Genomic DNA, 26,955 nt, shown 5'->3' with positions numbered 1-26,955 from the left:
AAAAAAAAAAAAAAAGAATGTAAGGGCAAGGTGATCTGCCGAAAAAAGATGTTCCCTGGACTTGCCATGCCATTTCACTCATGGACTCACTGCAGCTGTGGCTGCCTGAGTGTGACCTTCATTACCAGAGAGCAGCATTTCGTCATGGAAAGACTCCACCCCAGAAGAATTACTGGCAGGTAATGGTTGCTGGCTGGTGGGGGGCGGGGAGGGTGTCATTTTTGCCAGTGGTCTATCTACTGAAAGAAGCCCATGCTCAGGCAAGTAACTCCTAAAAGACCTAGAAGCCGAAAGGGGAGGAGGAGGAGGAGGAAGAGGAGGAAGAGGAGGAGGAGGAGGAGTTTGGCTAATGCCCATGGAGGCCAGAAGGCATTAGATCCTGGGGAAGTGGAGTTACAGATGACTGTGAGCTGCCTTGTAGGTACTCTAAGAGCAGCCATTGCTTTTACTCACTGGGTCATTTCTCCAGCTGTGTAGTTTGTTTGACACAGGGTCTCACTGTAGATCTCTGGCTAGTTTGGAACTAACTATGTAGTGCAGGCTGACCTTCAGCTCACAGAGATCCTCTACCTCTGCCTCCCGGGTATCAGGATTAAGGACATGCACTATCACACTGTTGTAACTTTTGAAGCAGAGTCTTCAAGGTGGCCTTTCACAGTTCACCTCTCTCTATACTCTGGGGGCTGGAATTAGAAGTATGTGCTACTATGCCTGGCCAAACTTATAATTTAAACTAAAAACAAAAAAAAATCTTCACAATGTTAAGCACATGATTGGTAATCAATAAATTTAGCATAAATTAATGTAATCAATTTATTGCATACCATACTTATGATACCCAAGAAGCACAGATTTTTGAGAACAGTGTAGTTATTTAGTATAATGACAGCAAGAGAATCTTTATTGTTGTTGTTGAAAATTATATGGCTTTAATTTCTACATAGACTTCAAGTACAAGGAAGATAAGTTAAAACTAATTCATGAACTAGAATCACAGAATTCTTACTGAAAGGAACCTTAAGAGATTTCCAGAGGAAGGTTGGAAAACTTTTACTTTAATAAAGGGACCATTGTTGATTATTTTATGATTTTGTGTACCATATCATATCTTCTAGAAATGATTCAACTCAATAATGTTGAGTACAAGCCATCAGAGAAAGCAAGCAAACAACCAAAATGTAGAAGAGACCAGGGTTTTTTCGTGTTTTTCTTTTTCTCCCTTCCTTCCTTCCCTCCTTTCTTCCTTCCTCCCTCCCTTCCTTCCTCTCTTTCTTCTTTCTTTCCTTTCCTTCCTTCCTTTCTTTCTTTTTTTCCTTCTTGTTTGTTTTGTTGTTTGAGATACAGTCTTTGTAGAGCAGCCCCGGCTGTCCTAGAACTCACTCTGTAGACCAGGTTGGCCTCGCAGAGCAGAGATTAAAGGCAGGCGAGGGTGCACCCCACACCAAGCGAAGGAAAGGCTGCTTCAATCAGCTTAAGTGACACACAGAAGAGGCTGGCTGCTCTGCTCCACTAACCCATCTAGCAGACCTGAGCACAGAGGCCAACTCCTTCTTTTAAATGCAATAAAACCACAAGACAGACAAAAGGGCTGATCAATTTGACAAAGATCATCCAGAAAGAGTTGAATATAGTACTCCAGCTCCCCATCCCCACCCCGACCCCAGGCCAGGTATGTGCTCAAGGACACAAACTTTTTTGTTTTGTGTGTTTTTGTTTCTTGGAGAGGGGAATGACAAAGCAGCAGTGGCTAGAAATTGAAATATAACCCTAGTTCAACACAAACTTTAAAATCACTATATTTTTCACAGAGGTAAATTATAAATTTCAAGTGTTATAATTGCCTAATTAATTAAGGTCAACAGAACCCAATGAGATTTATATAAGCCAGTAACTATCTGACTACCAAACACACACACACACACACACACACACACACACACACACACACACTGCACTGTGTTCCTTATCTGTAATATCAATTTTTAGAATACAGCAAATTAATAAACTGTGAATTAAAAGTATAAATTTAAATGTGAATTCATTTTTTGTCATTTCCATATATAAAGATACTTTTCATTAAAATTCTTATGATATCAAATAATATGTTCTAAGTAATTCCTAAAGCCTAATAACCTTGTACCATCAGGCAGTTGGGGACATTTTAAATGATTTTTTCAATCAAGTCATTAATGAGATCTATTTTTAAGCAGTATGGTACTTCTCTAGAGGAGCTGTCCTACCTAGTAAATCTGCTCCTTCATCCACATCTCCAATAAGGCCTGAGCCAGCTGAAGACAGTTCTTCAAAGAGAGATTCTGTATTGCGATCAAAAGCTTTGTTCTCTATGCCTTTGGTGGGAGTGCTAGGCAATAAAAACAATAAAGCCAAATCAATATATTACAAAGACTTTCTGACAGTATGTTTTTTAATATAATGATTAAGCAGCATAGAAATTTCTTACTTAAATTGACATTTACTATAAAATATCAATATAAAAAGATTTCTTGGTGGTTTTCCAAGAATTTCAGAGTACAGAGAGTTACGGTTCTTCTGTGAAGTCCCAGGAAACACACAACAATGGCAGCTACTTTGGTCTGTATCATACATAGTTACTCCACAAAGCATATTCTGTATTACCCCAATTTTACAAATAAGGAAACTAAAGAGTTTAAGGAACTTGACAAAAATCATTCAGCAATCAGGTAAAAAAGAATTCAAACTAAGGTAATCTTGTTTCAGAATCCATGATATTTTGTTGTTTTATTTTTAAGACAGGATTTCATGTCACTCAACTTGTCCCCAAATTTGCTATATAGTTGAGGATGATCCTCCAGGGACAGGCTTGTGTAACCAACTTGACAAAGATTAAGACACTCTAAGAGACATTCTCTGTATCAGACTATTGAAACGACAGACCCCAGAGAAACGGGGATTTCCACAGGAATCTCATTCTGGGAAAGGAAGCGATATCAGCAGAGGGACAACTTGCTTTCCTGAGAGAGATTTCACAGTTCTAGCCACCTTACAGGATGAGCCTGACACCCACATAATGATGGGTCTACAGTGGGCCAGACCACACTTGTCCCTCTATTTAAACTGTGATCTCACTTCTGGACTACAAAGAAGGTTTTGGGGGCTCCCTGGATCTCTTTGTTCCTCTTCCAAAACTGATTAAAAGACTCAAAGCCATTGCACTTGGAACTCTGCTTTTAGGAATCTCCCACAGAGCCTGTGGTAGCATATAATAAAGAGTCTTGGTGTCCCATTTCCCTGTAGAGAAGGCCTGAAACAGCAGAACAAGGTAAACACCACAGTCTACACGAGAAAGGAACTAGAAGGTCAAGGGCAGAGTTCTGAAAATAGCTAGATTTGGGGTCTGGTCATACTAAGGATCATACACTTAGGACATGCAGTGTCTATTAATGTTAGTGGTAAGTACATGGAACACTTAAAAAAAAGGGAAACAAATTTAATGACTTAAGATTCACCAATTACAGGAAAACACAAAGCATCAAGAGAAATTTACGGCTAAGTTTGAATACTTGTATAGACATACTAATGCTAATAATATATTCTAATTGAACTAAAATTAAGTTATAATGAAATTTATAGAATGAAAAGGTGGATGTTGCCAGGTATAATCCCTAGCCCTGTGGTAATAGAAAAGAATAGAGAAGCAAGACTTGAACGCATATAAGTCTTACTCTGTTAGAGGTTATGCTTATCCTGGGGCCCAAGGATTTTACCATTACTTCATTACTGACTACTCAATACTCAGTATGGATTAATAAATCATACGTGTTCATAGCCATTATTTATTAAAGGTAAATCTGTGGAGGAAACCCAAAGTTTAATTCTAATCAATATATTTTTGGGTAACCTTGATTAAAACAATACCTAGCCATTCTTCTGCTATCATTAAACAAGCTTCCCATGTAAAAGGAGACTAAATTCCCTAGTAATGAGATCACTGTACTTCTAAACACAGCATAATCTCTTCTCCCTCATTTGTGAAGAAAATAAAGTTTGTTCAAATTTTTACTTCTTCCACTCCTCCTCCTGGTTTCCTCAGGTCGCAAGAAGTAGTTCTGGCTCTTTGCTCCTCCATCTGCTATTGATTGACTGTCTCCTCCAGAGCCAGGTGACCATCAAGTGGTGGGCTCTGTGATTAAGGGCTCCTCCCCTACGAGACTAAGGGAAGATCCTTTGGAAGAGACACTTCTCAGATAGCATGAAGCTAGTTTGTTCTTCTGCCTTCTACCATGAAAGGATACTGCATCCTCTCCTGCAAAGGATCCAGCAAGAAGGCATTTATCTTAGAAACAAAGAATAGCCCACACTGGACAACTGAACCAGTCAGGGCCTTCATCTTGAACTGCCTAGCTTGAGAATTCTGAGAAAACAAACCTCTCTTCTTTATAAACAATGTGGTAATAGCTACTGTTGCAGCAACATAGACAAAAACCCCATCTGCCCTTATGACCCAATCCCTAATACTGCCATAAGAATTTCTCCCAAAATTTAAAATACAAGCAATGAGTAGATTCTAAAGTAAAAAATCTGAATTTTTACACTAACAGTATTTCTCTAGCACAACATGAACTGATCTTGTTTATTCATAAACAAGATAAAAAAGTTAATGAGAATGAGAAAAAGAAAGATAATCATGGAATGTGATATTTTTAGTACCTTGAACCTTTATATCCACTGAGGTCTTTGTCCATATCCAGTTCAGGAGTGGATTCAATGATTGCTTGAACTTCTGATTTCTCTTCATTTTCGGCAGAGTCTAAGGGTAGAATATGATGAAATAAATGCATACATTATACGTATTTATGAAAACTCTTGCCTTTAAGGTTTTAAAACAGCTACTGAATGAACATTTTTAGAAACTCTCATGGCTGTGTTGTAGGAAACACGAGGTTAGACAATGTCACACACTGAGTTAACAGTTACTCTCCAGTAAGTAACCTTACTAGTGTTTGCATTTGTATTTGTGGGACACACAGTACAACATATCACAGGGACTGATTTTATTCCTATTTAAGGGTAATGCTAACTGCCCAGGATACATTACTGACTGTAATCTCAGTACCCAGGAAGTTGGGAAATAGAGGCAAGAGGGGTCAGGACTTGAAGGTCACATGTGGCCACATAGTGAGCCTGAGGTCAGCCTAGGATACTTGATACTATCTCAAAAAAAAAAAAAAAAAGTATGTGTGTGGTACTAGCATGGTTGTATATGCCTATAGCCCCAGATATTCAGCTAAGGCATGAGGACCACTTAACTCAAAAGTTATAACATAGCAAGACCCTATCATAAGCAAACAAACCTACATAAGGAGATGGAACACACTAGCCTATCATTCTAAGATAAAGGACAGAAAATGGCTACCTTACTATCTTTAAGCTCTCTTCTTAGCCCCTAACTAAGAGGTTCTCTCCAAAACTTTGTGTAAGCATTACTTCTTTTAAATTTATTTACAAATTGTATACAAGAGAGCATCTATTTATATATTTGGAGCAGGTAACACCTCTAGAGATGTATTTTCTCGTACTCATATTATGTGGGTTGACTGAATATTTTGCTAGTAAGATATTGGAGTCACTTACCTGTAGACACATTCCTAGTCTCTTGGGCAACCTGTACTTCTATGTGTTTGCTTATCTCTGAATTATTTGGTGTGTCTGTGCCTTTTACAAAGCATTCATTGTCTTCCTTTGATGGGGTGTCAGGAGGAATTGCTGATACATCTGAATTTGCTGTTGAGGCAGGAGTGGCAGCTTTAGATCCACCTTGACTAATATCAGAAAGTTCATCCTACAAATAAAAAGTAATTAAGAAGAAAATTTTAAAGCAAGTAATTTATTTTATGATACCTCAAATTTCAAAGTTAAGAAATAAACTTGTCCAAGTTGTATTAAGAGTCAGAGAAAGGCTGGGCGGTGGTGGCACATGCCTTTAATCCCAGCACTTGGGAGGCAGAGGCAGGCAGATTTCTGAGTTCGAGGCCAGCCTGGTCTACAGAGTGAGTTCCAGGACAGCCAGGGCTACACAGAGAAACCAAACCCTCTCTCAAAAAAAAAGATTTATTTATTTTATGAGTACACTGTGGCTGTCTTCAGACACACCAGATTCTATTACACATGGTTGTGAGCCACCATGTGGTTGCTGGCAATTAAACTCAGGACCTCTGGAAGAGCAGTCAGTGCTCTTAGCTGCTGAGCCATCTCTCCAGCCCTACATTATGATTCTTAATAGCAGCAAAGTCATACTTATGAAGTAGCAACAAAAATAATTTTATGATTGGGGGTCACTACAACATGAGGAACTGTATTAAAAGGCCACAGCATTAGGAAGTTGAGAACCATTGGTTTAGTGGCCTTAAGTGCTTACTGTGTACATAAGCCTGACCTTTGGTATGGAAGTCAAGGTAGAAAGACAGAGCTGACTCTAAAGTTATCGTTTAACACTACATACACGCTGTGGCATGTGTGGACTTTTACACAGACATCATGCATACTTTTCTCTCAGATAAGCATGAAACTTTTCTTTTCTTCTTAGTTTTTACAGACAGGGTTTCTCTGTGTAACCTTGGCTGTCCTGGAATTCACTCTTATAAATGAGGCAGAATCCCCTGCCTCTGCCACCCAAGTGCTGGGATTAAAGGCATGTGCCACTACTACCCAGCTGAGATTTTTCTGGATAGAAAATTTGAAATAAAGAAATTATTTATAGGTGTTGTATATCAGGGCTTGGCTAAAACACATGAAACCCTATGTTTAATCCCTAGCACCACACATAATTTGGGTGCACCAAAATGAGAGAGAACAAGCTACTTTTAGTAAATCTATACAACAAAATACTATGCAACACTTAAAAATTGTGTTGTAATATCTAAGTATAGTGTGGCTCATGCCTGCAATCATGTAACTCAAGAGACTGGGGCAAAAAAATTGTTAAGTTCAAGGCCTTGCCACACATGTCTCAAAGAGGGAGGGGAGAAGAAAAGAGAGAGAAGAGTGGAAGTAGAGAGAGAAAGAGAAAGAGAAAAAGGGGGAGGGAAAGCCTTGTAGGGCTGGAGTGTAACTTGGTGCCAGAGTGCTTGCCTAAGATGTATATTTTCAATTCAATTCCCAGCAATACCGAAAACAAAGTTAAAAATAGTGGATATAGTAAGTCTGAAGGTTGTTTTGTCATTTTAGGGTTGTATGTGTTCTCTTCACTGCTTGATTTTTCATTTTAGCTTTTTTTTTTTTTTTTCGAGACAGGGTTTCTCTGTGTAGTCCTGGCTGTCCTGGAACTCACTCTGTAGTCCAGGCCAGGCTGGCCTCGAACTCAGAAATCCGCCTGCCTCTCCCTCCCAAGTGCTGGGATTAAAGGTGTGCGCCATCACCGCCTGGCCTTTCTAAATTTCTTAATGATGAGTGTTTCTTTTATGACAAAGGAAAGGAAAGGAAGGATAAATTCTAAACAAATTTAAACCATTCATACTTCTTAGTAACTCAAGGCTATGCATACTTTAAACTGTTTGATATGACCCAGGGTAATACAAATCACATGTAATAAAATTAGCTAAATTTTGCTAATTATTTTTTTCTGTGGATCTCAAGCGCAGGACTCATTTTCAATGAAACAAATGAAAGGAAAAAATAAATTCTCCCCACTACCTCCTACCTACCCAAAATAAAATAACCCCTAATTCTTAAGGGTGGTGACTGGTACCTGAAGTGAAAGCATCTGACAGTTTTGCTAAGTGAAGCACATCAGCTGGTTGGAAGGAGTCAGGAAAACTGACTGTCATGTGTCTAAATCCAGACCCAGCATGTGGTGGTTTGAACACATTTGGCCCCCATAGACTCCTGTGCTTGAATGCTTGGCCCACAAAGAATGACACTATTAGGAGGAGGAGGTATGTTCGTGTTTCAATAGGTATGGCCTTGTTGAAGGAAGTATACCACTGTGGGGATGGGCTTTGGGTCTTATGCTCAAGCTCTGCCCAGTGCTGAAGAGATCTTCCTACCGGCTGACTGTAGGAGAGACAGGCTCCTTCTGCTGCCTTTGGATGAAGATGTAGACCTCTCAGCTCTCTCTCCAGCACCATGCCTATCTGCACAGTGTTATGCTTCCTGCTATGATGATAAAGAACTGAACCTCTGAAACTGCAAGCCTGCCCCAATTAGATGTGTGCCTTTATAAGAGTTGCCTTGGTCTCCTCACAGCAATGGAAACCCAAACTAAGACAAAGCACAAAAAATATGAACCACCATCATTTCAGCATAAAGTCTTTGTCTTTGCTTTCATGTATACTCCATTCAAAATAAAATATCTATTTAACTTATATTAGTGGTTTAAAATATAATATATTTTTAAAAATATAATAATCTGTGTTCCTAATGGAGGCCCTCAAACCAATTAAGACTGTAGATTCAAACAGCTCTACAGATGTGATTCTCTACCTTCCTAATGTTGTGACCTTCTAATACAGTTCCTCATACTGTGGTGACCCCCAGCCATAAAATTATTTTCATTGATACTTCATTACTATAATTTTGCTACTAATGTTATGAATTGTAATATTTGAGATGTAGGATATCTGATATGTGACTCCTGTGAAAGAGTCATTTGACCTCAAGGGAGTTGTGACTAAGATCAAGAATCACTGCTCTAGAGAAGTCTCAACCAAGTTTATCTGTACATAAAAAAAGATTATATCTGCCAAGTTATTTGAGAAAAAAATATCAAGGTGAGGGGTTGGATTTTTCCCTCTCTTATCCATCACTCTAGCTACTAAAACCACCAGCCAAAATGTCTGATTATTTTCATCTTTAATCTATTAAATAGATTTCTCTATTTAATAAGAGTCCACAATATAAGCAGTTTGGCAAAAATCCACCTCCTAAATACGTATGTGCACCTGAAAGCATGGAATCAAAGGAAGAGCTGAACCTAAAAGAAAGAGCATGACATGCCATGGAACAGGAGAATAATGAATTAAACCGCCTTAAAAGAAAACCACGCCTCAGAGTTGCCCAGGGCTACCCAGTAACCTGAGATCTGTAATTTCCACTTCATACTTTTGCCACATAAGAATATTTTACACTCTTTAAAATAGCTCACTGTGTGGGCTTTTCTTCTCTGTCATGCTCGATCTCAGAGATGCAGCATGCACTCCAATACCGCCTTTGCTATAAATTTGAGGGGAAACATTTTCAAAGGAGCCCATTTTTCTGGGGCTTCAGTACTTGGATGATGCAGCAGAGAGCCTCCTGCTCTCTGTGATGGAATGCTGGGATCACAGTAGAGCTATCATGTCTGACCCTAGAGCTTTAGATTGGCAAGACAAAATTCTGAGATGTTTCATATTAATATAAACATATCTAACAATATACATAAAATCACATACTTAAACATGGAAGTTGGGATGGTGGCTCATACTAGAAAGCTGAGACAGGATGATAATGAGCTTAAGATCAGTTTGAAGTACAGAGAAAGACCTTGCCTCAAAACTAAAAATATAAAGCAGGCAGATATCTTTGAGTTTGAGTTCAAATTGTTTACCATAGCAAGTTCCAGGCCAGGAAAGGCTATACAAATGAGACCTTGTCTCAATAAACAAACAAACAAATAAATGTTATGCTATTTTTATCATGAAGCCAAAAAAATGGTCATTACTGTTGGTCCCATTAAAGTATCAGAGTAAAAGTAATTTGATTTCTGTGACATTTCCTACTGGATTTTTTTTTTAAAAATCAGATTAATAAAAGTCTAGAAACTTGAGAAATGGCTCAATGGTACTGTCTATTTTTCCAGGGGATACAGGTTCAATTCCCAGCACCTACATGGTGGGTAACAGTCATCTATAAGTCTAGCTCCAGAGGTTCCAATGTACTTATCATGGCCTCCATGGGCACCAGACTATGTGTGCTGCATTAATATGCATACAGGCAAAATACATGTAAAATAAAAAATAAATAAATCTTAAGCTGGGTGTAGTGGCATATGCATTTACTCCCAGTGCTCTGTGCTTGGGAGGCAAAGGCAGGTATATCTCTGATTTCAAGACTAGCCTGGTCTACGGAGCTTTCTAGGACAGCCTGGGCTACATAGGAAAATCCTGTCTCAAAAAACCAGCTCAGATGGCTGCACTGTTCACCGTTTGTTTTTGTTTTCTTAAAGACAGCATAGCTCATTGGCCTGATATATATCAAATAAGCTAGTCTAGTTTGCCAATGAGCCCTAGAGATGGATCTGTATGCCTATTGCCTAGTGCCTCCCCAGCAATAGAATTACAAATATCCACCCATCTATCTGCCTTTTAGATTTAAAACTTTTAAACTAGATGAAGGCAAACATGAAACCAGCCCCATATATAAAAACCCCAGCTATAACACATATCACCTTGTAATTTTATGCTGATGTTACTTTCTCCCCAAATAAAACTCAGCCTTGAAAGTGATTGGTATAGACTCTTTTGGTTCACAACACTATAGCACACAGTGACAAGGTTTTGAGAGTACATGCAGTTTTTCTTTTAAGAAAGTTTTTTTTTTTTTTTTTTTTTTTTTTTTTTTTTTTTTTTTTTTTTTTTTTGTAATGAGACTCCCACAAGAGTCTGTGACTCAAAGGAACATGAAAACTTCAGACACAGGTAGGTTAAATATATCTGGTATAAATTTAGGTGATTAAAAGGAAGATAAGAATGGTCTAACCTCGAGGATATTTCTGAAAGAGGACCACCCTGATGCACCTCAATCCGGAGGCTTCCATGGACCTGGGTTAACTGCTGACCTAAACCATGGGCAGTCTTCCTGAGTACTTAGCATATCAAGTCTGACATGCAGCAGATTCTTCACAGTTCTTTTGGGAACAAAGTTGAATCAGGCCCTATGCAAAACTGAAGAAAACTATTAGCTGAGGAAGTAGCCCTCAGTAAAAATGATACCCTGGTTGTCCCCAAGGCTATACAAGCTGTGTATACTCTGCCCTAGGTAAAGAATGTGTGCAAAATTTCTTACCCAGAGTTGGATAAATGGAAACAGACTAAATTTTTCACAGAATGCAGTTACATTTTAAGTTTCAAAATGCTTACTCTGAAGGAGGAGCAAATTATAGTAACAGTAAAGCCCTGGCAAGCACTGTAAAGTGCTTTCTTCTGTGTCTCAGAGAATAACAGTTTGAGAAAATAACCAATAGTTAGTCTCTTCTCTTTACTTTTTGCAAAATGTTCTAAATCACTATTCTCACCTCCTGCTCTATAGCCTTTAGAGGTTCAGGGCTATGGCTGACCTGGGTAGAGGGAAAGATTATATAAAAGAAGAAAAAGTATATATTTCCTCAGTGTTAACAAATCTATATTTTTGGTTTATACCCTACTTCTTAGGCTGTAGTCCCACCTACTACCTCCTGTGTTTAAAATGAGGGTTTTGGGGGGGCTGGTGAGATGCTCAGCGGGTAAGAGCACCAACTGCTCTTCCGAAGGTCCTGAGTTCAGATCCCAGCAACCACATGGTGGCTCACAACCACCTGAAATGAGATCTGATGCCTTCTTCTGGTGCGTCTAAAGACAGCTACAGTGTACTTATTTATAATAATAAATAAATTTTAAAAAAAGTAAAAACAAATAAAAATAAAATGAGGGTTTTGAAAGTTAGGTACAATGGCTCTTGCCTGTGATCTCAGCTCTGGAAAGCTAAGGCAGGAAGATTGAAGGCTGAATGGTGATTTGGGCTTCATAGTGACTTCTAGGCCAGCCTTGGAACACAGTGAGTCCTAGGGTAGAATGGTTTACCAAGAAAAGGCGCTTGCTGCCAAGTCTAACAATCTGAGTTCAATCCTCAGAACCACGTGGTAGAAGGATAGAACCAACTCCTGAAAGTTGCCTCTGACTCCCATGTACACACTTACACATTTACACACACACACACACACACACACACACACACACACACACACACACTTTTTTAATGTAAAAGACATTAAGACTTTTTCTCAAAAAAACAAAAATTATAGCCAAGCAGTGGTGATGTACACCTTTAATTCTAGCACTTGGGAGACAGAAGCAGGCAGATCTCTGTAAGTTCAAGGGAAGCCTTGTCTTCAGAGTTCCAGGACATCCAAGGCCACACAGAGAAACCCTGCCTCAAAAAAACAAGACAAACAAAACTAAACGAAACAACCTACTACTGCTAAAGTCAGTTTAATGATATAATGAAATAATGATAATCTTCATGATAATGACATGGATCAGGATCTTACCTCCCATTTTCTCTTTGTCAGAGGACAGCTTTTACAATGGCTCTTTGAGTCGCCATGTTAAGGCAGAGTCAAGGTAGTAATGTGCTGCATACTCCAGGTTAGCTGGACCCCAAGCTTCCAACTGACTCTCCTGTCTCCACCTCTCTTCTCTAATGTAGGACTGCTGGGACTGCAGATGCTTTACATGGGTTCTGGGGACTGAACTGAGGGTTATCAGACTTGCATAGTAACTCTTACCTGCTGAGCCATCACTTGCCTGTGATCTTATATTTTTTTGATGAAATGCTTATGACAGCTCCTTTACTATTTCTATAATAGCAAAAATGATGGTCACATGAACATCTAACATACAAATATTCCAATGTGGTATACTTGAGAATGTGTGCTATTCCCTCATCATTACTGAAACTGTCAATTAACATCAAGGACCAAAGGGTGGCTTTTTTCTATTTATTCTATCTATAATTTTCTTTCTCAAACAAAAAACAGAAAAAGCAAATGAACTCTCTTCAACTTAAAGCAGCCTTGAACCCTAATACTCTTGGTTTAGAAATTTATCAAAAACCCCCTGCCACCTGCTTTAATTCTTATCTGTCTATAATCCTAACATTTGGAAGGTGGAGGCAGAGGATCAAGAGTTCAAGGGCAGTCTCAACTACATGAGAAGTAGTCAAGAAGAAGAAGGAGGAGGAGGAAGAAGAAAAAGAAAGAGCTGGTAGGGAAAAATTTCTTATTTACAGTATTTTTATTAATTCTCTATAATTGTTAGCCCCTGGATTTAATGTTTTTAATCCTAGAAATTGAAAGATACAAAAAAAAAATCACACACACGTTATTTTTCTCTCCCAAAAATATAAAAGTTGGCAAAATTTTATTAAAAATATTAAGCTTTGGACTGGAGAGATGGCACAGAAGTCAAGAGTGCTGGATGTTCTTCCAGAGGTCCTGGGTTCAATTCTCAGTAACCACATGGTGTCTCACAACCATCAGTAACAAGATCTAGTGTCCTCTTTTGACATGTAGGCATACATGCAGGCAGAACACAGTATACATAATAAATAAAATAAATCTTTAAAGAATATATTAAGCTGTGTAAAAATTAACAAATAGTACTAAGTATTAGAGAAATGCAAAGCAAAACTCATTGAGGCCATGCAAGTGATGCAGACCTTTATTCTCAGTAGGAGGCAGAGGCAAGCAAATTTGAGTTTTGAAGCCTTCCTGGTCTACCCAATAAGTTCCAGGACAGCCAGGGGCACATGATAACACTGTCGCAAATAAAAATTAATGTAATTAAAAAATAGGACAACAAAAAAAAACTCAATGAGGTTTCATCTTGCTCCTGTTTTCATGACAATCATTAAGAAAACAAGTATCAAACACTATGAGAATGTGAACAAAAGAAACCCCTTATATCCTGCTGGCTGGGATACAAACTAGTCCAACCACTGTAAAAATCAGGCAGAGATTTCTAAAAAACTTAAAATCCATCCACCATATAAGCTAACTATGTAATTCATGGGTATATACACAAAGACGCCCAAGATGATCTACCACAGAGACATTTGAACATCAGTGTCGACTGCAGCACTATTCTCAATAGCCATGGAGCCAATGGGGTGTTCAACAACAGAGGGATAAGGGAAATGTAAAGCATATTCCTCAAAGGGAAAGAAGAGTAACCAAGAGATGGATAAAGTTCACTGGATAAAGTGCTCACTATGCAAATGTGAGTTTCTTGGTTTGCATCCTATAACCCATATTAAGCCAGATAGGGCAGCACATGTCTGTAATTCCAGTGTTCCTCAAGCAGAAGAGGAGGATGCCGGGGAACTCGAAGACTAGCAGTGAACAAGAAAGATAAAACAGAGATCGTCTCTAGCAGGATAGAAGGCAATCAACCTCAACTCTCTTGCTGTAGTACACGCGCTCTTTCACTCATACATACAAAACCATACACATCCCATATATCCATTTATAGCTGCTTGTATTACAAATGCTAATTGTGTTCCCCAAAAACTGTTTACATGAGACGGTCTGTACTTAGCTTCTGGTAATCTGCCCTGGTTGGTTCTGATTGGTAAATAAAGATTCAAACACCAAATAGCTGGGGAGGACAGACGGAAGTGGAATTTTAGGATTCCCAGGCTTGGTACCGGAAAAGGCAAAGGAGGAGATCCAGCATGCCTGAGAAGAGAGGACAGAGAGGACAGAGAGGACAGAGAGGCATAGCCGCCTTGTGAAGGAGCTGGGAGAGCGTGGCCCAGAGGGCTGCCCAGCTAGGACTAGAGCAGCCAAGATAGAATATAAAATTAGTAAGTAATAATTGAAGATGAACTATTTGGAGGTTAGACAGTGGCCAGCTATTGAGATGTTTAAGGCATATTAAAATATAAAGGCTGTGTGCATGTCTTTCATTTGGGAACATAAACCATTGATGTGGGCAGCAAACCCGCCTCTTGGATTTATTTAATAATTATTTCCACACCCACTTTTAAAAAGGAGGGGGGAAGTGTCCTCTCTAGGAAGTATAAAAGTGGCTAGGTGTGGTGGCACACACCTTTAATCCCATCTCTCAGGAGGCAGAATCTAGCAGATCTGAGTTCAAGGCCAACCTAATACATAGTTAACTAAAGACTGGCTAGAGCAGCACAGTGAGGCTCCTATTTAAAAACAAATAAATGATAAATACTCTCAAATAAACACTATAAACATTAACAAATACTGTTAAAGGCTGAAGAGATGGTTCAGTTATTAAGAGACCTGGTTTTCTTCCAGAGGACCAGGATTTGGTTTCTAGTATCCACATGGTTACACAGTCTATAACTCCAGTTTTGTGGGACCCAGTATCATCCTCTTCTGAACTCTGCAGGTACCAGGCACACTGATAGTAGACATACATATGAGTAGGCAAAGCATTCATATACTAATTATATGAATGTATTTTAATTAAATTAAAATAGTGTTAAATGAAAAAAAGCAGGCTGCAAAAAATTATCTAGAGCACAAGCCTAGATAAAGAAACACACACACACACACACACACACACACACACACACACACACACACACACACACACGGGCTGGAGAGATGGCTCAGCAATTAAGAGCACTGACTGCTCCTCTGAAGGTCCTGAGTTCAAATCCCAGCAACCACATGGTGGCTCACGACCACCTGTAATGAGATCTGACACCCTCTTCTGGTGTGTCTGAAGACAGCTACAGTGAATTACACCAGACAGGGAGTGGGGCCGGAAGAGGTCCTGAGTTCAATTCCCAGCAGTCACACACATGATAGTTCACAGCCATCTGTACAGCTACAGTGTACTCATACACATAAAATAAAATAAATCTTAAAAAAAAGAAACACACACACACTGTTATCAATATGCACTGGTAAAAGCTTATTCTGAAAACTCATTTGAACATTTTAAGTATTAGAGAGTATTTGATTAACACCTATGTGTAAATAACTTAATAAGAAGATATCTATATAGATATGCTTTAAACACCACCATTTTCAACTGGTGTTTGATATTTGGGTTTTTATTAATTTTAATTCTCACCATATGTAAGGGCCTTGGCAGCACACAAAACAATGAATGTGCAACAAAGGCAGTCCTGGTGTCTCATGTTAATAGATGGGAGGGCTGCTTTAAGTTCAAGGTCAGTCTTGGATACTCAGTGAGTTCTAGAACAGCCTGGACTAGAGTGAGACCCATCTCCAAAACAAAAGGAAACAAATTTCCACAAGGAAATAGTTCTACCTTCTTTTCCCCAAAAGTTTAAAATGAGGGACAAGACCAATTCTATCCTTTTATGATTTCACACCATCACAGGCTATGTTTTTTTTCTGAATCTACTAAATGAGGATATATGTGTGTGTGTGTGTGTGTGTGTGTGTGTGTGTGTGTGTGTGTGTGTGAAAATGTACAGACAAAACCTGCAAATAGGACAAATTTCATATATTCTGTCACAAGCAAGAAGAATACAGTCACAATGTACAATACATTTTCTGTTAAAATTCCATTTTTATTTTTAATTTCTGCTATAGTATAAAATTATCTCAAAGTTTCAAAAATGTTGCTATTTTAAAACTTAGTATTTTATTTCCTAGGAGGAACAGACAGCAGAAATATGATGCAGAGACTCAGCTATTGAGATTGACCAAGGAAACGGGAACAATTCCTGAACTTTACCACACACAGAAGAGGACGGAAAACTCTTAGCAAGAATGCTGGCTCTGTTTAGTTTCCTGCTCTGTATGCTAAGCACATCCCCTGGAGAATGCAGCACACACTGACCACTGCCTTTACATACCAGAACCTGCCAACGTGAGCTTCTCGCAGTGGTTCTATACTATTCACATCATAATTTTATAAAGGACTCTTCAAAAGTTACTAAGTAGGTACAACCCTGTCCTTTTAATTACTTAAAATTGTTTTTCTCAGTTCTAAAAGTCATATCCTGCTAACAATCAACATCCTAGAATACTATTCAACTACTATCCAAAATACTTTCTGGGAACATATGCACACTCATAGGGAGAGTTATAAACAAATGTATTATCCTAGTCACAGGCTTTTCATGCTCATTTTTAGACCGTGGCTGGTTACTCACTACAGCATTGCTTATAACGGCAAAACCTAGGAAAACTAAGGTATCCCATTCAAGGAAGATGGGATTGCAGTTGAAAATGGGATTCCCTTCCCCTGCCCATCTGCTAGAATCCCAGTATATCCATTTCTCTCTCTTGTCTGTCAATTTTACTTTAGTTTTCTCAGCATGCAATAAAAACTATTCTTTGGGGTTTGCTTTTCCTCCTCTCCTGCCATCCCCACCGCCATCCTTTTTTCTACTCCTGTTACCACTCTACGTTTCTTGAATAAGCTAGTCTCTTTTTATAAGCCACGTGCACTCCTATCATTAGCACTGCAACTCAAACTCCTTGAATCGACACCTCTACATTTCCAAACTGGCCCTCCTCCATGTTCTCCTCACTGGCTCAGACACCCAAGTCTGCTATCTCTACTTGGGTAGGCACTGTTATTGTTTTAGGAATTGGCATGCAAGTCAGGCTGCCCTGCTAACAGGTCATCCCTTATGCTGCTGCAGCTCCAACACTATACCACACTATCACCACCCTGAAGTCTGCCTGCTCTGCCCTCTCTAGTGACTGTAAGTCTGACCTGGGCAAAGAAAGGAAGGCAAGATAAAACAGTGCTCCACTATAGCGCTGAGACTATCATCTAGGGACTGCCTTTTTGTATACACATTCCTCCTTTATCTGGTCTTAATATCATTCAGTTAGATGAAAAGGCTGATCTTGGGTTTGAGATATAGGTCAATGATAAAGAATTTGCTTAACATAGATGAGAGCCTGGTTCAAGCCCCAGAACATGTGGGGTAGGGGGATTCTCACTTGAACTTGAACATTTTCATTCATTCTCATACTTAGCACTTCTATGGCACATGGAAGCAAAGAAGGAAGGAAGGAAGGAAGGAAGGAAGGAAGGAAGGAAGGAAGGAAGGAAGGAAAGAAGGAAGGAAGGAAGGAAAAACGGCTTTACCCATTTGACTTATTTTTAGCAATTCAATTCTACAGTAGGAGATTTCAGTTAATGAAAAATATAAAACTTTTTGGGCTGGAGAGATGGCTCAGCGGGTAAGAGCACTGACTGCTCTTCCAAAGGTCCTGAGTTCAAACCCCAGCAACCACATGGTGGCTCACAACCACCCGTAATGAGATCTGATGCCCTTTTCTGGTGTGTCTGAAGACAGCTACAGTGTATTTACATATAATAAATAAATAAATCTTTTTTTTTTTAAAAAAAGAAAAATATAAAACTTTTGAATTTCCTTCCTTGAACTGGTTTCTAAATTTTGATTTGAGGATGTTAACCCAGGGTCAGCAATGGTGTAGAGGGATACTGAAGCAGAAGGACTGAACTAAAGGCCAGCCTGCGCAAAACCGTGGAGGGGCAGGAAGATAAGAAAGCAAAGGGGCAGGGGTAAGGGAAGAGTCAAGAGTACAGCTTCATTAACTGTAGTGGCTGGGATGGATCTAGAAAGGATGTGCTTGTGTGTAACTAAAGCAGGGCAAAACTCCAATGCAGGGAAATCTGGAAGAAATGCAACTGGACACAGGAACCTAGCGTTCAGGAGATAAACTGGCTGGAGATAAACTTGTGAGCAGCAATGTTCAGACAACAAGTGCAGACATGGAACTTGAACCAACTAGATAAGGAGAGGTGCAGGGGTTTAAGTATTGGCAATCCAGGATTTAGAGGACTAAAAAGAAGTGAAACCACCAGAGAAGAACAAGTGGCGGGTGAGGACATCCTGTCTGCCAACGAAGGCAGCCTTTCACAAACCTAAATGCACTCAGCCTGGGAAATGATGAAAAGAGGCAAGGTGAGGACTCAGACCTTTCCATTGGGTTTGCAAAGAGGGATGCCTGGGGCCAGCTCAACCAAAGGTATGTCAGTGCTCTAAGGAAGGGATGAGAGGAACAGGCTAAAGAGAAACTGCTCCTCATGTTTCCCCAAGTGTGGTCCCAGTGCAGAGCCTGGGTGTTGCTATTGTTTCTTCATCACAAGACTATTTATGTAAAATATTTCCACTTGCCATTCTCACAGTTACCCCAAAATAGCATCTTTCCCTACAAAATATTCTCTGGCTTACCTTGCTTTCTGTCTATTATTTATCATGATTATCACATATTAATAGTATTGAAGATTTCACAGTAACATCTTTATGGATCATGCTCAAAAGTTTCTCACTTTGCTTTTTTTTTTTTCCTATTAAATCTCTGTGTGTAGCTGGGCAGTGGTGGCGCACGCCTTTAATCCCAGCACTTGAGAGGCAGAGGCAGAGGCAGGAGGATTTCTGAGTTTGAGGCCAGCCTGGTGTACAAAGTGAGTTCCAGGACAGCCAGGGCTACACAGAGAAACCCTGTCTCGAAAAACCAAAAAAAAAAAAAAAAAAAAAAAAAAAAAATGAAAAAAGAAATCTCTGTCTGGCAAATGCATGCATGTAGTAGTAGTAGGAAGACAACTTGCAGAAGGACTCCATTCTCTTTGGCACAATGTGGGTCTCGGGTTTCTCCCTCAGTCAAGCTTGGTGGAAGGTGCTTTTGTTTGCTTTTTTCAGACAGACTTCTCTATGGTAGTCCTCGAACTCCCTGTAGACCAGGTAGCCTCATATTCACATTGATCCACCTGCTTCTGCCTCCTGAGTCCTGGGATCAAAGGCATGCTCCACAATATTGGCTGCTTTCTTTTTAAAGGCAAGGCTCTTACCATATAGCTCTGGCTGGAGTCAAACCCTCTACAATCAGCCTGGCCTTGAACTCACAGAGACCTACCTGCCTCTGCCTCCGGGGTGCTAGGATCAAAGACAAGCACCACCATACCCCAGTTTTATTTTGCTTTCTTAATGGCACATGATACTTGAAATTTTATCATTTACTTATTTGTCTCTCTGAAAAAATGTATTAGGAAATATGTAAAGAAAAGGCTTGAACAATTTTTAGGTGCATCACTCTCAGAAAGCCTTGCAATTCTTGTAATATCACTAACAGATCTCTCACACCAGGAAATTTTCAACAAATCAAAAAAGACAATTTATAACTTTACCATCATCAGTAAATCTCTTTTGTAGCATTCTTGCATCAAAGTTTTCCATTTCCTCCTGTTACACTGTTTAAAACTCATCATGAAATTTTTCTCATGGAATATTCTCATATTAATCTTACTTCAAAAAAAGTTGTGTTAGAAAAAATTAAAGTCACTTATAATCGTGACCTTTGATTTTTCTTTTCATAATGAAGTCAAACCATGGCCTAGACATAGCTAGGTCTTTATCAAAGTTCTCAGGAAAAAAGAGAGTATAGCAACCATATAAAAGGTGGGAACAGTGAGTGAGGTATACCAGTAATATTCAGTGCATAAACACATGCACACATGTACACATGCATGCACACAAGCACACACACACACACACACACACACACACACACACACACATACACACTAGGCTACTTCAATTCCTGTCCCATACGAAAACCCAAGATGAGAGACTATGTGACATGCCCAGGACATGTTCCTTGTGGGAAATCAAGCCCTGACTCTTGACAAAGTTAGAGAGGCATCTGGTTGATTGCAAGGACTTAGGTGAGTAACAACATGGATTCTAATAAGCAGGCATAATTTACAAGATGGACATTACATTCTACAATGTATCACCTTGTTCCTGAAAACTGTACCTGCTGAGCCTTGCCTTTAAAAAGCAGCCAATATTGCTTTATATTCTTTGGGGAATAATGTTATCTTTGAATTTCCAGAGTAGACAAAATGCATCATTATTAATCACTTCTTAATTGGTTTATAACTTTCCAATAAAGTTTTGTCATAGCTTATTTCTGGATTAAATAAAAGAACTATGATAATTTTCCCTTATTGTTTAGTCTGGATAGTAATTAAAGCATGGCTGCCATATGGTATACATTTTTGATATAAGTATCCTTTCTACTTAAGTTTGTTTTAGAAAAGAGAACACAGGAAGTGAGCAAATGAGAGAGGTATTTTGGAAGATCTATTAAACCTACAAGTACATAAATAAAAAGTAGGTGTGGATACAGAATAAAGAACAAATACTTCATAGTGACATCACCACTGACATATTTTGAGTACAAGTAGCTTCTGACAAATTATACAGGAAGTGGAACAAGCAAACTTAGAACAAATGTTCTAGCTGAGTATGATGATGCATGGCTATAATCCTAGCACTTAGGAAGTTGAGACAGGAGGATTACAAGTGTAACACCAAACTGGGATACATAGTGTGACCTATCTCAAAAACAACAAAACAAGTGCTGAGTCCCTAAACAGGTACTTAGTGATAAATATTATAGAGGGAAAAGTCAAGAAAAGATATAAGGAGTTAAGGATAGAGCTCAGCTAGCAGAGTGCTTACCTAGTATAATGAAGGCTTTGTCAATCCCCAGCACCTTATTACCAGGTGCATTCACACATGCCTGCTATAAGCCTAGCACTCAGGAGGTGGACTCCCGTGAGAAGTTCAAGGTCATCCTTGACTACATAGTAAATTGGAAGCTAGCCTGGGATATCCGAGACCATGTTTCACCAAGAAAGAGGAGAAGAAAGAGTTCATCTATGTATAAATAAACAGGAAACCTGTTTGTTTAATGATTCAGTAGATTTTACAATACACTAGGGCTTTTTATTTTTTATTTACTTTTTATTTTTAAAGATAAGGTCTCAGTATCTGGCTCTTTCTGTCCTGAAACTTACTATGTAGACCAGGCTTACCTTGGACGCAGAGAGATCTGCCTGTGTCTACTACAGAATGCTGGGATTGGATTAAAGGTGTGCTTCCTGTGACTGGCTGGCTTTCATTTTAATAATCAATAGTCCCTTTATAAATATTCTATTTTATAAGCTATAGAACATAACTTTAAATTTTTATGTGTTTGTTTCTTCAGGTAAGGCCTATGTTGCCCAAGCTGAGTTCAAATGACAGCTCTGTCTCCCTCTCCCCTGTCTCTCTGGGGTTGAGACAGGATCTTACGCTGTAGCATGATTGTCATGATACTCAATATGGAGCCTATGCTACACTGGTTGCAAACCTCCTGCTTCAGCCTTCTTAATAGAATTAAGAATTAACAATTACATGCAACCATGACTAACTCTAAAACACTTTGGTTGTTTTTTTTTTTTTTTTTTTTTTTGGTTTGTTTTTCCGAGACAGGGTTTCTTTGTGTAGCCCTGGCTGTCCTGGAACTCACTCTGTAGACCATAGACCAGACTGGCCTCGAACTCAGAAATCTGCCTCTGCCTCCCAAGTGCTGGGATTATAGGCGTGCGCCACCACCACCCGGCTACTTTAAAACATTTTTGAGGATTATTAATGTAGCTCTTCTTAGAGTACCTTATCAATTACACTTATCAATTATTTACTAAATTTTTCTAGATCAAAATATATTCTTTAAAGAATTAACATCAGGCCTTTTGGGCTAAACAGAATGCATTTTATATATCATTTTCATAAAGTAGTTTTAAGGAAGGAAAAAAAGCACTGTGTCTTTCAAGTGAAATTATAATTGAGCATGCTGAGTATACCTGCAATACTAGCACTTAGAAGGCTGAGGCAGGAGAACTACCTTGAGTTCAAGGCCAATCTGAGCTTGTGAGATTGTGAGGCCAATAGTGAGACCCTGAGTCAAATCAATAAGAAATATAATGAGGTGAAGCCCTACAGGGAATTCAGTGCCCTCTTCTGGCCTCCAAAGGCACTGCACTCAGGTGGTACATATACAGATAACAAGCAGGTACACACTATTTCACACTCAAAAGGATTATATCTTAGTAACAGAGTGCTTGCTTATCATGCTCATGGCCCAGAGCTGAGAACTGACAAGAGGGCTCAGTAGGCAGAAGTGCTTTCAACACAAGCCTGACTACGACTATCTGAATTCTATTCCTAGAACCTACAGTGGAAGAACAACTCTCAAAAGTTCTTTCCTGACTTCTACAAATGTGACCCACCAGCAACAGTAATACTAAAAATAAATAAAGTTAGAATTTCTGAATATAGGGTTCCAAAAGTAGTAACAAGACCCATACCCATAAAAACAAAAACAAAAACAAAAAAACCAAACACAAAATAAAATACCAATTAGTTCCACATGTCACTAGACCCTAAATTCTAGATTCATATTAGTTACATTAAATATAAAAGAAATCCTTGTCATTAGACTACTAAGAAATATAAATTGGCTAGTTTTATATCAACTTGACAAAGTTAGAGTCATCAGAAAGGAAGGAGACTAAATTGAGAAAATGCTTCCATTAAGATTGGGCTGTAGGCAATCCTATAGGGCATTTTCTTAATTAGTGATTGATGGGGGAGGGCCCAGGCTCTTATGGGTGGTGTCACTCCTGGGCTGGTAGTCCTGGGCTCTATAAGAAAGCAGGTTGAACTGAGCTGTGGTGGTGCATGCCTTTAATCCCAGCATTTGGGAGGCAGAGGCAGGTGGATTTCTGAGTTTGAGGCCAACCTGGTCTACCGAATGAATTATAGGACAGCCAGGGCTTTACAGAGAAACCCTGACTCGAAAAACCAAAAAGAAATCATGTTGAACAAGCCATATGGAGCAAGCCAGTAAGCAGCTACCCACCATGGTGTCTGCATCAACTCCTACTTCCAGGCTCCTGCCCCAACTTCCTTCGATTATGAACAGTGATGAATAAGGTAAATAAACTCTTTCCTCCCAAGTTGGTGTTTCATCACAGCACCAATAACTTAACTAAGGTAAAGCTGTAACAGTATTTGGTTTTGTTTTCCTATGTAACTTAAAATTAACTAGCAAAAACATACACCCTGGGAAGAACTCATCTTGATTTGTTTGTTTTAAAGATACTTTCAAACTAAAAAATATGTAACCTATTTTTTTAATTTAGATTTATTTACTCATTTGTGCGCGGTACACACTTGGTGTGAACTAGAATCATGGTGGTTCTGTAGAGGTCAGAGGATAATAGGGAGTTGGTTCTCTCTTCTATTATGTAGGTCCTGAGGATGGGGACTGTCAGGGTTGGTGATAAGCACTTTCACCCAGTAAACTATCTGGGTAGTCCTAAAATATTGGATTATCCTTTGGTTTTCTGTGACTTCTATTTGAGTAAGAATGCTTATAAAACATACTGGTAAAATAAAGCTTACCTTCAGGCTGGTATGAGAACGTGGTTGACTTAATTCTTGAAATTTCCATTGCTCTGATCCTGGGGTCTCACCTCCTTTCTGAGTGTCAGGTGTAAGCAATCCATCTCCAGCAGGTAGAGGGAAAATCCCTAATGATATAGGACGTTCTTTTCTATTTGAAGAAGGGAGAAAAAAATTAAACATTCTCTTCAGTTTTTTATTTGTCATGATTGTAAGTTAGAAGCCTGGGCTGTGGATAGAATAATCTCAGCGCTTTGGAAGATGAGGCAGAGGGATAACAAGGTCAGGGTCTACCAGGCTGTAGAAAGCTTATTCTCAGTCTGCAATCAGCTCTCCTACAAATCCTATATGCACACCTAAATAAGTATATACTAAAGAGAAAAGGCAGTCAAAAAAGTTTACATTAGCTTCAGAAGTTAAGAAAAGTGTAGAAAAACTGTTTAGATACTGTTTTCAGCAGCCAAGTTGGGAGTTGTTCAGAGATGAGGTCTTAGAACTTAGCCTAGCCTGACCCTGAACTGGAGATCCTCTGCCTTAGCCTGCTGTATGACTACAGGTATGCATTACCATAGCTGCCTCCCCCAGGAAGTTGTTGGTGGTCTGGTGTGGTAAACACAGAGAAGAGCTGCTGAGTTTTAACAGTGTAGGTTAGTAGTCATAGGGAACAGGCAAAGACAGCCTCCCCAGTCCCTGTTCCTAGTTTTCCCACTTTCTCAAGCTACAGTGTTTTTAGGGTAGGCTTTTTCTGCCTAGAGGAAAATGAATATACTCTTTGAAACAGGGATACTATTCAATAGTAAAAATCCAAAACATTTTTTATGAAAATTCTGGCTTTCTACAAATCATATCCAATAGTTCTTTTAGTCAGAGTGCAGATGAGAAAACTTCTTTACTGGGATCGATGGAGTCCTAGTATGTAGGAGATAAAGACAGGAGGAGGATTAGGAGTTCAAGGTCATCCTTGTACAAAAAGCACACTACAGACTAGCCTGTTTTACATTAGATCCAAAAAATTAAAGAAGGCTGGAGGGATGACTCAGTGGATAAAGACAATTGCCACCAAGCCTGACAACCTGAGTTCAGCCTCTAGGACCTGCGTGGCAGAAGGAGAGAACCAACTCCTACAGGTTGTCTTCTGACCTCCACATTCACACTCCAATAATTAATAAATAAATAAATCTAAATCTGAAACAAATAAACACTAGTCAGCTACTTTACAAGCCAATGACAAAAGAAGGCTGTATTCTTCCCTAATAGACAGGATACTACAGATTACATGTTTCCTAATAGATGGTATACTATAGATTACATGTTTCCTAATAGACAGGATACTACAGATTACATGTTTCCTAATAGACAGGATACTACAGATTACATGTTTCCTAATAGACAGGATACTACAGATTACATGCTTGTGTTTCCAGGCAACAGAACTTGCTGCTTCTTGAGACTTATTAGCCTTTACTTTAAACTACATCATTTCTGCTTCTTTGTTCTGAAACTGAAATCCTCTCTTTTCTCATTAAATGATAGCAAGTGTTTTGTTTTTCTTTAGTTGATAGGATGAAAAGTCGATAGCCTGGTGTCTATTCCCAATTTTGGAAAACATATTTTGGGAACAGAGGTTCCCAAACTACCATTTGACTTTATTTTCTAACAAACCTGCATGCCTTAAGGGAAAAAGCAAGTAGGAACTTAATCAGAGTCTACTCAATACAAAGCCAGGAAGACAGCACAGATCCCCTGAGATCATCTTCCCATCTGAACTCCTCTCTTCACAAGTGGAAGACTGAACATGTTTCAAACAGCTGAAGCCAAGAGTCTTCTTTAAACCCAAGTTTTCCTTTCCTATTCCATCTATCTATACTCCAAAATACAAGGAAAATTCCCAACTCTTTATTTTGCTTTTATCACTTTTTGAGAAAAACAGATCTCTAGGAGGGGGTCAAATTGCCTCGAGTTTCTCTGCTCCAGATCTAGAAAATTAGTATCACTATATGATGCTTCGTTACCTGCCTCAATTAGATAACCAATGGGGGCAAGATGTGCAGTTATGTAAATCTGACAGTGTTCTACTCTCAAAACAAAGTTCTTAAAAGGCAAACAGTAGTCTTGGATTTTGTTGTTGTACATGTTTGATACTATATGTATTAAACGCTTCAATAAAAGTCACAGAAAAGTTAACCAAAAAAAATGGAGAGCCTGTAGAAAACTACCAAGTGGCAGATTGAAATTCCTAAACTGAAACACCTGCTATCACTGTCCAGCCATTTTACTCCCTACCAGAAGCAAAGCTGGCAAGTACCAGAATCTTTATTATACTCTCAAGCTAGTAGCTTTAGTTGTATATATTGATTTTAGTTGTTCAAATACCAGCTTATGTGTATTAATGATTTCTGAAAATATGTATTCCAAATAGCCTCTTGGCTATACTTGCAGGTGCTTTAATATTTAGCCAGATAATTGATGTACTTTACCTGATCTAACCAACCAGGAAATAGGACTGCTTCCCCAGATTTTAGAATAGGGAAAATGATGTTCTAAGACTTTATATATTAGTAACCAGCAGGGCTAAGATTAAAAGTCACTTCTATTAAAAATGTGAGATACACAATGACTATGAAGTTGACTTACTTATATAATGGACCATATATTCTGCAACTGTAGTGAAGTGCAAAATAATAGCTCGCCTGATTTTTAAAATCAGTCACTGAGGTAACTACCTTAAGAGAAGGAACCTAAGAGATTAAACAAATCACCAAAGGCCCCAAGGCTGCATACACAGGACAGTGCACCTCCAAACTCTTAGCCACTGCATGACAAAACTTCTCTAGTAGAGCCTAAACCAGCCCTTAACATTAGTCTTATATTAATATTATACATATTTTTGAGCCAACAAGTTTTAGTTTCCTTATACCCAAAATATACATAGATTTATATACAACTCTTTCA

At 38.9% G+C, this 26,955-nt stretch overlaps 1 protein-coding gene across 11 annotated transcripts in view; it reads right to left on the bottom strand.

Moving 5' to 3' along the window:
- Spag9 (sperm associated antigen 9) overlaps nt 1-26,955 on the bottom strand; it is a 131,644-nt gene that overhangs the window by 53,706 nt on the left and 50,983 nt on the right. For all 11 annotated transcript variants that reach the window (XM_031353514.1, XM_031353515.1, XM_031353517.1 and 8 more), the window contains 4 exons: nt 24,004-24,154; nt 5,614-5,821; nt 4,690-4,789; nt 2,241-2,362 (listed from right to left, as the gene is read on the bottom strand). In XM_031353514.1, coding sequence (XP_031209374.1) covers nt 2,241-2,362; nt 4,690-4,789; nt 5,614-5,821; nt 24,004-24,154 — 581 coding nt within the window. The remainder of the gene's footprint in view (nt 1-2,240; nt 2,363-4,689; nt 4,790-5,613; nt 5,822-24,003; nt 24,155-26,955) is intronic.

The sequence above is a fragment of the Mastomys coucha genome, unplaced genomic scaffold, assembly GCF_008632895.1.
Source record: "Mastomys coucha isolate ucsf_1 unplaced genomic scaffold, UCSF_Mcou_1 pScaffold5, whole genome shotgun sequence".
In the NCBI taxonomy this organism is placed as follows: domain Eukaryota; kingdom Metazoa; phylum Chordata; class Mammalia; order Rodentia; family Muridae; genus Mastomys; species Mastomys coucha.
The sequence above is the reverse complement of the archived record's forward strand: the minus strand, read 5'-3'. Positions and strand labels throughout refer to the sequence as shown.